This window comes from Epinephelus moara, chromosome 7, assembly GCF_006386435.1.
Source record: "Epinephelus moara isolate mb chromosome 7, YSFRI_EMoa_1.0, whole genome shotgun sequence".
In the NCBI taxonomy this organism is placed as follows: Eukaryota; Metazoa; Chordata; class Actinopteri; order Perciformes; family Serranidae; genus Epinephelus; species Epinephelus moara.
Genome location: NC_065512.1, coordinates 31,561,253 through 31,578,107, shown reverse-complemented (window position 1 = coordinate 31,578,107; position 16,855 = coordinate 31,561,253). Strand labels below are relative to the sequence as shown.

At 41.9% G+C, this 16,855-nt stretch overlaps 1 protein-coding gene across 1 annotated transcript; it reads right to left on the bottom strand.

Moving 5' to 3' along the window:
- Window positions 1-5,450: 5,450 nt before the first annotated feature.
- On the bottom strand, window positions 5,451-13,899 carry asb1 (ankyrin repeat and SOCS box containing 1). The gene is made up of 5 exons (XM_050049754.1): window positions 13,651-13,899; window positions 11,576-11,714; window positions 10,375-10,677; window positions 8,375-8,757; window positions 5,451-6,711 (listed from the first exon to the last, which is right to left on the bottom strand). The coding sequence occupies exons 1-5, from the start codon at window positions 13,745-13,747 to the stop codon at window positions 6,581-6,583; spliced, it is 1,053 nt and encodes a 350-aa protein (XP_049905711.1). The 5' UTR covers window positions 13,748-13,899; the 3' UTR covers window positions 5,451-6,580.
- Window positions 13,900-16,855: the final 2,956 nt, after the last annotated feature.

Genomic DNA, 16,855 nt, shown 5'->3' with positions numbered 1-16,855 from the left:
TGGACAAAGTGAAATTCTGATGTCATAAAGAGTCAGGGGATCAACACACTTATTTTACTTATGTCTACCAAAGTCTATGGCACTCCAGCTAGTGTTCAGTCTGGGGCAAAGAGGACCAATTAACAGACTGATCTTTTCATCCCTGGAGCCATACCACTACCTTTGCTAAAATAACATACAATGTAGAAGAATAAATAGACATTTTTTCAAACATGAAATGTGTTGAATGGACTTCTGACTCATCAAAGCGCTTTTGCACTAGGCCTACGTGACATTCACCCATTGGCTCATACATTCATACACTGGTGGCAGAAGTTACTGTACAAGGCGCCACCTGCTCACCAGTTTCACATTTACATGCACTCACACAGGGGTTTGGTGTCTTGGCCAAGGATACTTTGACATGCAGATCAGAGGAGACGGTCGATCTGACCACCGTTCTTTCGATTAGTTGACAACGACGCCCCAATGTCGCCCAAAACATCAGTGTATGTCAGTGTCCTGTTTCATGTAGCCAACAGCTGCTTTATTAGGTGTTGAACCAGCACATTTTTCATCAAGCTCTGATTCCAGTGATGAGCTGTTGATGCTTCATACAGCCTAATTAGCAAAACATAAAGTTATGTATTATAACAGGGCAGTGAGAACAGAACCAGACAATCACATGGGGTCTGTTTTCCACACCAGCCTTGGTGGTTAATTGCTCATTTCCCATCATCACTGCTAATGACTGAACAGGCCTTAAGATATTAGTTTATTGCAATATGCCATTCTTACACTAACCTTTTCACTATTTCCTCAGCTTTATTGTTCTTAAAAGTGAGACCATGCGTAAAAAGCTGAAGTACTCACGCAATAAGGAGACATCACTCAAATAAGAGAGACCTAATTAAGTGTAAGAGCCAAGTTAAAGACTGTGACAGTAATTACAGAAGCAATGACTTGACATCCTTCCTGCCCTTACCACATTTCACGACTACCGGCTCCTTTGGAAAACAGTCAAATTAAGACTCATTAAGCCCCTCTGAGGTTTTTAATTTAAACACACTTTTATAAGTAAAGATTCTTTCAATATTTCCAACCATATATACTCCTTAATTATATCAATAAAGCTGTGCGTGTTGTGCTAGAGCACTGATTCAGTGGTTTATAGAGCAAGACAGCCTTAATAGAGGAAAAGTGCTTCCGGATGTGCAGTTGTGATCCACATGTGCTGCGTTACAGTATGACACAGAAAATAAAAACTAATCAATATTTTTTGACTCCTGCATCCACACCCAAGCTTGCCTGTTCAATGGATCGAACATGAGCTCCGACAGGAAAAAGGCTGCTTTTCTTGGACGACAGACGACAAATTCACTTCCATTTCATCTCTGTGAGTCATGTTAAACTCCTTTATGTTTGGACAAATTCCACTGTTCTTGCTGTGTGGTGAGGAAAAAATGAAAAAGGAAAGAAAAGAGGAGCTTGAACTCGATAAATCTTGATTTGCACTTGGTCAGAATACCTGTGCGTGTGTGTGGCGGCGGTAAACACGCAGTGATGTGGTCACTGGAGGAAACTAAGAGTTCCGGAACGCCTGAGGAATGAGATCATTCAAATTAAAGCGCGTGGCAATAACCAAATGGTAACAGGCTACTCAGCAGTGCAAGTGCAGGAGAGCAGGCGGCCTGACAAAGAGGCAGACACACAATGATTGTGGTGGAACTACTTAACAACTTACAGGTGAGTTTGGATCTAAACAAACATGACTTTTACTCTCTTTAACACAAACAAGGTCTCTGCATTGTTAAGCAAACACCACTTACATATTCATACGCACACACACACGCCAGCGGGATTTTATATGAAAACACCAGATCCATGGAAACAACCTTTAATCCCCGTCTAAAAGCTGTGGTTGCCTCATGAAGCGAGCTGCACTGCATTCAACATCCCTTTTCATGCTGGTCCCTAGTCGAAGCGGAACACTGCGGTGATATTAGCGGAGACTGTTGAGATTTTGATTGCAGTTTGCGGTGCAAATAAAGTCAGGAATGAACAACACCATTCAGCTTTTCCAGGCTCCGAGTGATTTTCTGAGGAAATAAACTGTTTACCATTTCTGTTTCTCTTTTGTTGAAAAGGCATGACCAAAGGAAATCACTTTAGTGTTTAAATACTGTTACTGTTGATCATGTTTCAAAGTTGTCATGTACAACACAGCCAATAAACTATAATTTGCTGATGTTTAGCATGTAGCTGTGGAAATCATCTTGTGCTATCATTTGGTTCAAAAGGTTTTACTTCTGTAGTGAGACCTCGCTGTGGAATAAAACTCTTCATGTGAAATCTTTCTAATAACTCTCTAATGAATGTATGCATGGTAAGCACAGCAGGTTGCCCTCTGAAATAAATTGTAACATAGTAAGTTTGACTTGAAAGAGAAGGCTCTCGTAATGGAAACTCCCCACAGGAAGATAGTGGTTTACCAAACTGTCCGATCTCTGCCTCACTCTGCACTGAAGCAAAGGGGCCCATTCTGTGTGTGTGTTCTGTTAATGAAAGACTTCTGAAAGGATGAGGCTCTTGAGGACACATGCCGAAATCCACAGCTGAATCCTCTGAAGCAAACTCAGAAGAGGCTACAAGAAGAAAGATGGAAAGAATAGAAGAGAAGACAAAGGCAGAGATGGGACAAAAAGAAGTAAGAGGAAAGAGAGTAAGGGAAGGAGAGATACTGGGAGACAACGAGATGTCTGCCATGCTTGAAAGGAAGACAGTGCCATCTAGAGACTTGATGTGACAGTTGTGCACTTTTAGGCACAAGCATGCACACAGATTTGTTACTTTCAAGCGTGCATTTTTCGTCATTTGTCAAACATTTTTAAAGAAATGAATACTTCAGTGATTTTAACTGTCCCGTGAGAGCCCAAATGCTGTTTAGAGCTTTTTCTACTCTGAAAACAGGATAATTCTTTGAAATATGCTTGCAGAAAAACTTTAATCCCCCCCAAGTCTTTCTCAGAAAGCGACCCAGTCCATGTTCTTGAGTCCTTACCGAAACTTTTTGGATTGACAGCCCTCTTCTCCCTGGGCCCTCGTGCTCCCTGCTGCTTCCACTCGGGGTTCCCAGGCTCTGCGTTTTCCATGGGGCCATTTGGATTTTCACCAAATTGTGGTTTTCTCAAACTTCATGACATCTTGGCTCATTTACTAGATTCAAAACAATAACAAATGTCCCTATTCAGGGCTCTGTTGCACTTGTATTAAATTATACGTCAGGAGTTACAAGACAACAGGGAGATTTAGGCAAACAACAAGCCTGCACGCAGATGAGAAGAGAGTGATAGAGATCAGTCAGTTGAGTGATCAATTAAATGTGCAACACATTAAGACTATACAACAAGCCTTTATATCAGCTGGGTTAAAAAGATATACCATGTACCCATGAGGTCATAGTATACTGACTAAAAAAAATCTATCATTTCAAAGAAAGCAGCCCTCTTTTACACATTTTCTTGGAATTTCTTAATTTGCCTTGAATAATGAACAGGTCACCTTCAATATTCATAGAGGGGCAGTCTGCTCACATTCACTGTTCCTGTATTATTTAGCCCATAATTGCTTAAAGAGCAGCCACAGGCCAATTGCAGCCCCCAGATACATTTTGTGTGGCCCCTGAGCAAGACATGAAATCCATGCATTATATTTTAATCATCCACAGCCCATTTTAAAGACGCTGACTTTTAGTAGCTTTGATCTAAAGTAAGATTCAGTGCATCTAGCAGTGAGGTTGCAGAACTACAACTTCTCCTCACCGGGCACAGACATGCAGAAGGCCCAACCACCTCTTTTTGTTTGCTTTTTCTCTTCTTGTAGTTGTTTTGTGTCTCTTTGAAGAAATATTGTGTCTTTTTGTGTCTCGCTTGTGTCTCCATTCTTTCTGGTTTGTGCATTAATTTGAGTGACATTTTGCAGATGAAGGCCTGGGGGGACCCTGACACACTGGGCCCCTGGGCCTGGTCCTGGTAGGCCCATTTAGTAATGCATCCATGTCTCCATGTGCCAAGTGTGTAGGAGAACATTAAGTGGCCAATGCAAAAACGTGAATAACCCTATCTAGAGCCAGGGTTTGTTTTGGTGGACTCTGTGGAAGAGGACCTGCTCCATACTTAGATATAAGCAAGTAATTTTAAGGTAACAAAAACATGATTGTTATTTTCAGGGGCTGATTGACTAAAATAAACATAGTTATGAATATTGTATTCTGTATCTGCCAATATATGCCCTTAAATCCTACACACTGGACCTTTAATACACTACTTAGCTACTGTGTCAAACTTTGCACCACTGACAAACGTCTGTCAGATTGGAAATTAACTTGTAGAAAGCTATTGGTTGCATGGCCTCTGGTAGCACCTCCCAAGCGTCACAGGAATTGCGTTGTGTCATCAGTGATAGGGCTGTAAGCTAAAATTAGCAATTTGGGTGTACAACTCAGTCAGTGTGGAAGTGGGATGGAAAAACCACCACTGAAAAACACTATATTTGAGGTGAAAAGGAGGTTTCAGGAAAAATGAATAAATTCTTACTGTTTCGGCCGTCTGGGTGCAGATAAATTGATCTGCCTTATCTGCAGACAGGTGACTGCCGTGCTCAAGGCCATTATGAGACCAATCACAAATCTTATGACAGGTTCGTGGGTGAGAAGCATAAACGTAAGGTTGAAAAGTTTTAACAAGGGCTATGTTCCCAACAGTCAGTCTTCACAAATCTTGTGAAAAGCAATGAAGCTGTAACACGGGCGAGCTGTGCAGTATCTTACAAATTGCTGAGCACAGTAAGCCACTCAGTGATGCAGAGTTTGTGGGGTACTGCTTGGTGGAAGTGGCGGACATCATATGTCCTGAACCTGTGTGGCCCTCAATCATATGCTGGCTTCCTAATGGCCCTCAGCCATCAAACCTTTGACAACACCTGATTTAGACATTTAAGGACACATTTCTGGAAACAGATCCTAGACGTTAATCACTTAACTATCCCTGGGCATGGACCCTTAAAAAAGATACACAATGTACTGTGTATGAGGGGAATTTCCCTCAAGATGTGATTAACTTATAGTGTGCTGAGGCTTTGCTGGGATAAAAAAAAACACCATCTGCGGGCTGTATTTCCCTGATATTGACAGAGGGGTGATTTTCTTCCACTAGATTTAACCGAACCTATACTCCAGAGATTCTGTCCATGACTATCCTTCAGATATTTTGGAGGAGAACGTATCTTGGATGGGGTTGTGAGGAAGGAGAAGGAATCATTCTCTCATGTTCACTGAAGGAGATGGCTAACAGAACAGGAAGCATGGAAACTTATCCTACTTTTGAAGAATTGCTCTGCTCCCTGGCAGTGTGAAAGCCCTCCTATGTAGTTTAAGATGATAAAAAAACCATACAGGAGACAATACAGAATTATTATACATTTACTGTATGCAAACAAAGATGAGACACAAAAAGCTAAACGCACTGACATTTCATGTTGACCAGTAACAATGTGTGAGAAACTTAACAGAGCTGTGCAACAGACATGCACAGATGCCAATCAGTGCAACAGACTTACAGAAAGGCAGCTTTCTGGGCAATAAATACAAAGTCATTCTTATGATCATAAATAAATTTCATTTACAGGGAGGGTTTTGTTAAATTTGCTTAAACAGTACACGTTTTTTACCTGATGGTAACACCTACATTAGTAATAAGTAGACCCCAAATGTAAACTTTTCTCTTGCTAGCAGTGTTTTCAGTTCAGATCCAGGACCTTAAATTGCTCATTTAAAACTTTTTGTTCATGTTTTTGTCCTTAAAATTTTACAGTTCCACCATTAGTTTTTCTTGTCTGATGAATCTTTGAGGCCATTTTACAAAACTCAACATTAAGGCATACGGTTAAAAGAAAAAATCCAATCTAACCTATAGGACACATTTTCATCCTTGCACTTCACACAAGTGATCACTTATAATGTAAGTGGTCTACAGTATAAATATAAGAACACAGGGTTGCTGCACATTCTGCCACTCACTCTGGCTTAGAGTCAGTAAAAGGCCTTTAAATCCAAGTGTACATAAAACAGAAAAATGAGCAATTCAAGAAGCTGCATCTGAGTAAAGCTCCTCTGAACAGGATATTCAACACATGGCGTGTTTAAGTCATTGCTTCAAACCAAATAACATTCTCACTATGGCTGTTCAGCTGAAAAGTGCTAGTTGAAGTAGGACCAGAACACGTCCCAGTGATTTGGGAAGTCACAAGGCAAACACTTTGGATACACATACCGGTATATTTTCCACAAGTCAGAACGTACTAAGGCTTCTCTGATAAGTTAAGAAGCATTTCAATAAATTATTACAATAATAGGAAGATAGGTGTATTACATAACTCTTAACTTCAAAATGTTTGAAAAATAATATTATTAACTGTTTACTATTAGAAAATAATATGCAAATAGCAAACTGGGATCACAATATGCTCTCTCCTGGGGGTTGGGGCTGTTTTTTTAAGGTTTGAGTTGGAAGAGCTCTGTAGAAGAAGAGAAGGTGGATGGTTTTCAGTTTTGGTGAAGCAGGAAGTTCTTGATGGGTGGTGGTAGCGGTAACGAAGGTATGTGGTTTAGACGATGTTTGCCCATCGTTCTGCGGATCCTGATGCGACACAGGTATGTCAGCCTGCGAGGGCTTCCTGACAAGAGACAAAGCAAAGGCGGATCAGCAGAACTGTACTGCACATTCAGGTCAACCATGATAACAGGTACAGATCAGAGGTTTTTTTTAATTTAATTTAATCTTTTTACATTTTTTTTTGCCAGTGATGTTTGTCATGTCAGCCACTGTCAGCCTTAACTTACTGTATAATATACTAACATATCCCTGTGTCACTTAATTTGCATAGGGCCTCGAGTTATATGGTCGGACATAAACAGAGATTGCCTCCAAAGATATCCACAGTCTAAGCCTCTTCATATTAACACAACACTGACAACACTAGAATCCACCAGTTACACTGTGTTGCAGAGACATCTACTGAAATGAATAAGCGGCCTGTCTGAGCCCATCCTGTCTAGTAATGCCACTTATACTTCAAGAGGCGATGGTGAGTCACTGTAGTGTCCAGCCTGCTGTCAGTCCACCATGAGAGGACAGATAAGTCAAGTCCAGTATTAGGTTTTTTTTTTTGGTTTGAGATACCTGCGATCTCACAACATACAGAACAGTGATCTTTTCATGTCCTCATCTTCCTCTTAATTGGAAAAGCCTTCTTTGGTCCGACCTTGCTTGCTCAGTAAAATGTGTACGTGGTCAACAAACATGTCTGCAGAGAGTACAACAAAGTTCACAGTTGCTACCCAAATCAACACAACCGGCACAGCCAAGCCAAACCAATGAAGGCCAAGCTAGAGAGCAGGCTTACCAGCCTTGTTTGGTCAAGGTCCATGCTCATGATCCAGGTGAGACCAAAAATATGTCCCAGCTCAGACAATCTGAAGTCTAAGATAATCCAAGATACTGGTGTGGTTAGGTTAGCCACTTCAAGCCGGTATACAGCTAAGGTAGTTAGGCTAAGCTAGCCTTCAGTCTTACCTTGCTGCAATCTTAAATGATCTTAAATGCTGTCTCGATCCAGAAATTGGTCAAAGCTAAAATACATTCAGAGCCAGAGGATCTGAGGTCAGAAACCCAAAATCTGTTTTTTTTAAGGCTGTCAAAAAGCTGCAGTGCAACTTAAAACAACACAAACCGTACTGACAATGCTCCAAATAGCACTGAATTATGTTTTTTGACATGGGTTTCTTGCTACTATGTCTTGCTAAAACTGAGCTAAGCAAGCTATAACGTAAAATATAGGCCAATGACACGTGAAGATTATGTGATAGAAGCGTTATTTTGACTGCCTCTCAGAGTTTTAGCTGTTTAATTGAATTTTGTGTATTCTTGCCCTGTTATTAGTCAGTATTTGTCTTGGAGGGGAAATGCTGCCCTCCATTAGTATAAACCATGTTGCCAAGCATTACACATTGTACCTTTAAGTAGCACATCCCACAGAGATTATATGCTCTGTACAGGGGCAGAGTGAGACTCACTATCATGCTGTGTGTGGCCCACTGACGGAAAATGGTAAATAGGCCACTCTTGGAAGGAATCCAGCGGTCGCACAGGTGACTGAGGCAACTACCTACAGGACTCCTATGGGCAAACCTTTTTCTTCTTTTAAGTCATGATGTAGTTATTTTAAAAGGGTTTATATGTATTAGGATTATAAACTCCTTATTGATATCACGTTTTGTAAAAAAGGAGAAATATAATCTGTCCTCATAGATGCCTGCATTTCCACAGATTTTACTCACTCCTCGCCTCCAGAAAGACCCTGAGTGCCTCCTGATCCACCTTCCTCCGATTAGGAGCCTCCAGCTCTGACCCGTCCCAGGGCACAAGGGCTGGGTTGGCCCCGTGGTCCAGCAGCAGGTGGATGAAGGCTACCTCACATCCGTGTCGCAGCACAGCATCCAGCAGGCAGGAGGCCAGGCCGCGGGTCAAAGCTTCTTGGCAGACGGGCCCTGTGTAGTTAAAATCAGGCTGAGCGCCGGCCTGGAGCAACAGTCGGAAACAGTGGAGGTGGTGGTAGGCAGCGCTGATGTAGAGAGGACACACCACCAGAGTGTTGAGGGTGCGAGCACTTAAGAGGAGCCGGGGACCCAGCTGGTGGTCCATATCGACATCAGCATTGAACCTGGACAGAGGGAACCATGGCTAATTTTTGTAAAACTTGTTTGTCATACAGTATTATAACTGACTAAATGTTCTCATTCATTCAATTCCGTAAGCAGTGGTGTACACCCTGGAAAGGTCACCAGACTATTGCAGGGCTAACACATAGAGATAGACAACCATTTATGTTCACATGCTTACCTGCAAGTCTTTAGATTGTGGGAGGAAGCCGGAGTACCCGGAGAAAACCCACGCTGACATGGGGAGAACATGCAAACTCCGCACAGAGGGGCTCCCCCACCCCTCGTACCCCCCCACCCTGGATTCGAGCCAGGAACCCTCTTGCTGTACCACTGCACCACCCCTAAATGTTCTGTTGGCCTAATATTCAGCTCAAAGTAATAAATACCACACCTATGTAATGTAGCTTAAAATAGTAGCATCACACAATATTTGACAGGACTGAAAATAAGTCATCCTGAACATTTGGTATGCCTCCGTGATTGCAGTTGCCGTGGCTGGAGGCATTATGTTTGTGGGCTGTCCGTCCATCAGTCCCATTCTTGTGAACACGATAGCTCAAGAACATCTTGAGGGAATTTCTTCAAATTCTTCAAATTTGGCACTAACATCCACTTGGACTCAATGATGACCTGATTATATTTTGGTGGTCAAAGGTCTTTGTCCATCTAATTTCTTTGCAAGTGATATCTCAAAAACACCTTCAGGGATTTTTTAAAATTTGGCACAAATGTCCACTTGGACCCAAGGATGAACTGATTAGATTTTAGTGGTCATAGGTCAAAGCCTGTGACCTTGCATCCATCTCATTCTTGTAAACGCAATTTCTCAAGACCGTGAGAGAGTTCCCTCAAATGTGGTACAAACATCCACTTGGACTCTAGAATGCACTGTTTAAAAAGTTGGTATTTAAAGGTCAAAGGTCAAGGTCACTGTGACCTCACAAAACATGTTTTTGGCCGTAACTCAAGAATTCACACGCTAATAAGGACAACATTTCAAACAAATGTCGAAGACGATATAATGGTAAATTCATGGTTAAAGGTCAGCTTCACTGTGACATCATAATGTTCTGCAAAAACACTTTTCTGGCCATTACTCAGTGTCATAACTCAGGAACAGAAGGGGAGACATTTGGTCAGATACTGAATTGGTGACACTAATCTTGGGTGCCCACCTTGAAACTGCGCTGACAGAATAGATCTTCTGTGCTGTTGGGGGAAAGATAAAAAACTATAGGTGCAACTTGACTGGTGCGCAAAGGCATACAACCACAAGGTGGTAAACCTTAGCTGTGTTATGGTTTCAGAATGATGAAGACAGCTGGAGAACAAATAGATACAAAATAGGATGTAGGCTTTACAGGGTGACTTTCTTCCTTGGTAACTATCATGTTTTTCCCATATGATGCACACATTTTTATATATTCTATTACAAATTTCTTAAAAAATAGTGCACATAGCTGCTGTAAATGGAAAAAAGATTCCCCCAGGCAGAATGGCCCCAGACCCCCTAGGTTTGGGCTGAGCCCCAAATGTTTATTATGTCTATCTAAGCCCCTAAACTCAGCCACAGATCAAGCCAGCCATGTTTTGGACTGATCCTCTCCTAACCTCACCTGATGAGCTCCTGCAGTATGTCCAGCCTTCCCACCCGTGCAGCGTGGTACAGCGGGGTGCTGCGGTGATGCCTACTTCCGTTGGGATCGGCTCCGGCTTCAAGGAGGATCCGCACACACTCCAGGTGACCATTCACCACAGCTACATAGAGGGCTGTTTGACCTTTAACATCAACTAGGTCCACCTCAGCTCCCTGGGCGATCAGATAGGCCACGCAGGCAGCGTGTCCTGCTGTGGCTGCGATCCGCAGAGGGGTGCAGGGCAGACAGCCACAACACCACACAGACTTCTCGTTGATACGCCTGGCACCAAGAGAGAGAAGGGAGTGGTTATTAGTTGTATCCTTAGATCCAACATATTGGACTTGTCACGAATTTCCGTATAATAAAAGCAGGTCAATGACTATGAAAGCACATAAAAATAATAAATTTAGCAAAGTCTTAAAAATATCATTGCGATGTGGTCATCACAAATTAAATATTTACAACAGCTACCTGCTAAAATACACTGCTGTCAACACTACTGCCCGAGGGAAGCTGGGATAGGCGGGGCAGGGAGAACTCAGTGAAGTAAAAAGTGTTTTATTGAAATAACAGCATGTTGTAAACCATGTGGAATGGAGATGAACTGCCCTAAGCCAGTAATAATGGGTTGGCTGGGTGTGGAGTATGAGTGCTGCATACAACCACTGTGGGATTGGGGTTAAATGAGTGTTGACCACTCTACAATGGTTCCGCCTGGCTCTGACATTGTGAGCATTACCAGTGTCAGTACCTGTATGGACAGAACCCCTATACTAGTGAAATGTTTGAGTCCCACTGTGGCCACCAGCTATAAACCACACATGGAGACAGGGATGTGTTTGGTTATAGCAGCGTGAGGTACTGAGGAGTAAAAGTACCCAGCATATGGTGTGTGTTATGCAGTACGGGACTGTTTTGTGGTAGAGATGTGTAAGGGCATATTCTGAACAGCCTGTGTGTCTCTCAGGCTGTCACTCAGCAAACCCACAAAGCACAAAAACCACAAACCACTTAGTGCCACACATGAACACTCTGGACAAAAGCTGCCAGCTCTGCAGTAAGACGGAGAGTACAATGTGACCACTGACAGACAAGAGCTTTCTACACGTCTACACCAACAACAAAAAACGTCAAAAAATCATATTATATTCATATTATTATCATTACTCCTTCCCACCGTCTGAAGCTGTCCTCCTGCAGCAGGTTCCTCAGGGTGTCCAGATCTCCAACATAGGCTGCATTGTGCAGCCGCATGTCATCCTGCTCCAGAGGTTTGTCGCAGAACTGCTCCTGGAGCCATTCTTTTAGGTTACGGCCTGGGGAGGACACAGAGATTAGAAAAAGGATTGCTGTGTGACCAGTGCAAAAAACTGAAACAGTTGCTCTACAAAGCAATATCATATCTTTTAAAATGCTGATGCATGCTATAGTACACTCGTTAATGCTCTATCTGCATTATTGCTTTTCAGCACAGATCTCCTATTTTCATGGTTTAGATCAGGCAGTGAAAACACACCAAGAAAATATATGTATATATGTGCGTGTATCTGAGAATCCTGCATTTGACAGTGTTTTTCTCACTGCATATATTTAGTTGCATAACTGTACAAGTGTCCTTGCTGAATGTGGGAAGGATCAGTCATTCTGCGGTAAATTAACTCCTCATGTTTCTTGGGAGCTCTTGAAACTCTCATGAACAGCTACAGTTATCAGACACTTAAATGTAATGCTTTTTAAGACCCTTTCAAGATCATTTTAAACCAACTTTAATACTAATTTTTGGACAAATAATCTTTTGCTTATTCAAGCTGCAGGTAAGTGTAAAGGTTAGTATATATGTGGTCCCGTGCAGAGGCAGGTATTATGTAGGAATATGGTTAATAGAGTGAGTTAGGTTAATACACATTTGCCAACAGTTAAGTGCGAGGACACACCAATCAATCAAAACATTAGAACCACTGGCTGGTGAAGTCAATGACATTCATCATGTTGTTAAAATCAATGTTCTGCTGTGAAACCTTTGGTCCTGGCATTCATGTGGATGCCACTTGACGCCCCCACCCACCCCAACACTGTTGCAGACCAACCTCCCCGAATGGCAATGGTGCTTCTGGATGGCGGTGGCCCCCTCAGCAGGACGATGCAACATGCCACAACACAAAAACTGCTCATGAATGGCCCAGGGAACGTGACAAAGAGCTCAAGGCATTGACTTGGCCTCCAATTTCGCCAGATCCCAATCTGATTAAGCATCTGTGGGATGTGCTGGTATCCACCTGACAACCCACAGACTCAAAGGATCCTGTGTCTGTGCCTCAAAAGGTCAGAGCCGAGTCTGATCCAAAGAGGCCCCACTGTGGATCGGGGTACCTCTGGGGTACCATTTCTGAGGAATTCTGAGGCCAGGTCAATACCCTGAGCTCTTTACTATGTTCCTTGGGCTGTTTTTTTGCAGTGTGGTATGACGCATTGTCCTGCTGGAGGGTTAAGGGGGTATTTAGGAGTATTAGGCTCAGTGGGAGGTTTTATGATTCGTAAAATTACAGATGTGGACTCTCATGCAGAGAAGCTTCAATCATTTTGACTAATGGAAATTAAAAGACAGACACATGAAATACGATAAAAACTTTTGTGGCAACTGATTTAACTTTGATTTGATTAGAATTTTAAAAGCACAACAACTTACCAGAGTACCATGACATAAAGAAATCCCAGAGGATGGCACTTAAAAGCATTACTAGGAACACTTATTTCCAAAGTGGTCCTCTGTGGTGACAGTGGTTCAAGAACCCGCAAATTCGAACTTAAGACTATTTAATGATGTTTAAGACCGAATATGAATAAAATTTAAGACATTTGAGACTTTTAAAGGACCTGCAGACACAGACAGTTAAACACAACCTTCCAAAAATGTAATTACTGCAGGGCAATAGTGTTAAATCATATTTTATTGTGCATGTGTTGCTATTATTGTGTCCTGTAGCAAATACACATATAAGCTCTAATGGTCAGCCTCGTGTCCACATCCATCCATTATAACTATAAAGAAATTGCAGACACACTGTAGATGTTTACTGACTCCATGAGCCACACCTTATTACACAGGAGTCCCCCTCAACAACACCACATCTCTGTTATTGTTGTCATGCTCACTGAAGTCTGCCTGTTAGTGTGTGTGCAGTCCCCTCACACAGAGTACATGGGCATACACGGTCCTTTGAGAGGACTGATGAATCATTCAGCCATGGTTACCTGCAGCAGTGGCACTGGGCAGATCAGAGACAGTGATGAGCGGAGGGAAATTGATACTGGGCGGGTCGTCAACATCAGCCTCTGGACCGTCCGCCATGCTTCTCAGATGTCACAACGTCACCTGGACCTGGTGCTGCGGCAGAGAGATCGACACTGGCTCCCCAAACACGACCAAACCCAACGATCTGGATCAGACAAGAAACATCAAAATACACAAACGTGACTGTGTTGATGTGATGACGGCGTCTGCGTGAGTCCAGTGCGCAACTTCCTGACTGCGCTCAGCTGGTCGGATTTAAAGGGGACACGTCTCTTTAAATATCCAACCTGCCATGACAGCAGGGAGGGCAGCATGAGCAATATGTCAGTGTACAGTGTGTTTAACACACTGTTAAATTAAATAGTGAAGCTTAAACAATTGAAACACATACTGAAAATGTATCCTTACTTAAATAAATATTTATATATTATATAAATATATATTTATATATAATATAAAGAAAATACTATACTTAATGACATTAGGACAGTACCCAAGACTTTGTGATGTCAATGTACTAAGGTACAGTATAAACAAACAAAAAATATCTGTGGAAATCTTTTATTCATTAAAGGTCCAGTGTGCAGGATTTATTGGCATCTTGCTGCAACCATCTGAAACAGTGCCAAGCATGGACGTATAAATGGAACTGGATGTTTCTATGAAGGTTACTTAGTATCACATGAAGCCAAACAAGCTTGATTTTCGAAGAATGAAACTACGCATCGTGGGGCCATTAGAGCAGGTGCATTAGAGTGTTAAAGCAACTGAGTGGCTAACTTCCAGTTTAGCCCTCTGCTAACTTCAATAACTTCATCATTTAATCATGCAGCTCTTTTAGACTTAAGAAACGTTACTGGAGCGAATGGATTCAATTCGGATAGAGAAATGAGTAATTTTGCAGCAGTTCTGACACTTAAAAAAAAGAATCCACTGATTTACAGGTCTCTCTTTTACAATGTAAGTCTATGGGAAAAAGTCATTTACAGTAGTCCCTCCAGGATTTCGCAGGATGTTTTGGGAATGTTGCAGGCTGAAATGTCCAATTTCACAGCAGCTTTTCTCAAAAAAATTGCAATGAATGTTGTTATTTTTTATAGGTATATTTTTGCAATGATACCATGGGGGAAAGTGAAACTGCTAAAATAGTTGTGGTGCTGTTTTGAAGTCGGAGTATACGGTGTTTCCCCCGGAATTACAATCTATTTGTAATGGTAGGGGGATGCTCTTTCTGCCGGTTAGCACGAACTAACGAACTACAATGATATTCAATTTTACCTGTTTTGAACAGTCAAATTTGTGGTAAAGTTGCAGTGTTTGGACAAAATTGCAAGGTCCCGCAGAATTCACAGGGATTGGCTGAATTTGCGTTAACTGTTGCGAATGCAACATTGGAAAATCCTGGAGGGACTGTGTTTTTGGGCCCCATGGCATCACATAACAGACTCACAATTTGTAATTCCACATTTGCCTACTATATTAAATTGGCTTCAAAGCCCGTCGCTGTTCTTGGGGGCCTAGTGCCTGGTGCCAAGTGTGTAGAAATGCAAAATTGCCAAAACACCAGTCTTTGGTTTGTCCTTTCTGAGTAACTGTAGAAAGAACATGGCAGACTCTGAAGATGAGGATATATCTAGATATAAACGGCTCAATCAAAAGCAAAAAAAAAAGAAAGAAAGAAACAACAACAAACTTCATGTGATTATCCACTATGACAACATGGTTATGCATATTACATTACATTTCTGCTGATATTTCCTCTTGAATCCTGTACACTGGACCTTTAATTCAGTTGGACTGAAACAAAACTAAATTTTGTTTGAGAAAATACTTGAATATTGCATGGGTTAACTGTCTAAAATATCTTTATTACTGCTCAGGCTCATTACGATGTGTTTTTATATGTGGTACTGATATGAATCAAGCCCACCTCCTAGAAGGCAAATTTAAAGGTCAAAGAGCAGTACCAAAAAGGATCCAGGGTCCAAGGAAAGGAGTCTGGTCTTATTTAACTCCTGCAAATGTATAGTGTACACCAGGGTGAGGGATCATGTTTAGCTGCTGGATAAATGTAAGTAGTCTGGTGATATATACCTAAAATCTTCATCCATAAATCTATGATGAGTCATTTCTGGGTAACGTACACCAGGGAGGCATGCAGCCATGGCTCTATGACTGTGATGACATATGAACCTTCAACACTGAGGCTCTGGTGGTGCTCTAAAAATACACAGACAGGTCAACAGTGCCATGTTTCCCTATGAGTGGACAGGATGCATCAGACTTTCAGCTTTGTAAAAATCAAGGCTCTTTCACTGAGGAAGATTAAAGACAATTCTGAAATTCAATTGTATTGATGAACAGATTCCAGCTCAGCTTGCAGTGATCTACAACTACAATTCTTAGACATACACTGTTACCTAATGTAAGTATGCAGCCAGGTTTACACCCATACAATCACAAGACCTGGGAACACAGTGTGTAGCTCATCCCACTGATTACAATATTTAGACCAGTAATAGTAATTTAATCAGAATATAAACAAAGACAGACCTGAGAGGTTATCCAAAGGCTGACCATGTGTTTTATCCTCTCAAAGTGTAGCTGATTTTCAGAATTAAAGTTTAAAAAGGGGAATGGGACCAACATAAGTACCAGTGGGTAACTGTGGACAGTGAAAGTGAAAGGTGTGGTCACTCATTAGTAGCATGATCCATTGTGAAATTCAAATGGAAAAATCAACTGAGGCCTTTTTAGTAGTGAAGAGGCAGTCATGTCTTAAGTCACTTCTTCTTTGTCGAAGCACAGAAACGCAGAAGGACAATGGAGCTGTCCTTTCCTTGGATTGTGCTGTAGTCTTATTCTAATCCACCTGTTGAGACTGGGGCCAGCGTCTTTTGTCCACGCCTTCTGCCAGGGGCCTTCGGATAAATCTCCGACTTGCATCACAAGTGCTCCGTCCAAATCTCGCCTAATAGCTGTTAAAGCGGCTTCCTAATGCGCTTTGTGTGTGTTGCAGCTGTTTCTTGGCTCGCCAGAGAAAAGTTGCTGCTAATGTTACTTGAGGGTCTTAAAAATAAAGTTAAACGTTTCACTTCTGTCATGTCGGACTGGGCTTCAAAAGAAACGGGACTCATTGAGAGTGTGACTTGGCCGTGCCAGATG

What these genes read in the sequence shown, in the direction of transcription:
- asb1 (XM_050049754.1), bottom strand. Translation starts at nt 13,747, where the DNA reads ATGGCGGACGGTCCAGAGGCTGATGTTGACGACCCGCCCAGTATCAAT. An exon ending in GCCCAGTGCCACTGCTGCAG is followed by an intron (nt 11,715 to 13,650) that starts GTAACCATGGCT and finishes TGTCCTCCCCAG; the next exon opens with GCCGTAACCTAAAAGAATGG. An exon ending in GGTCTTTCTGGAGGCGAGGA is followed by an intron (nt 6,712 to 8,374) that starts GTGAGTAAAATC and finishes GTCTCTTGTCAG; the next exon opens with GAAGCCCTCGCAGGCTGACA.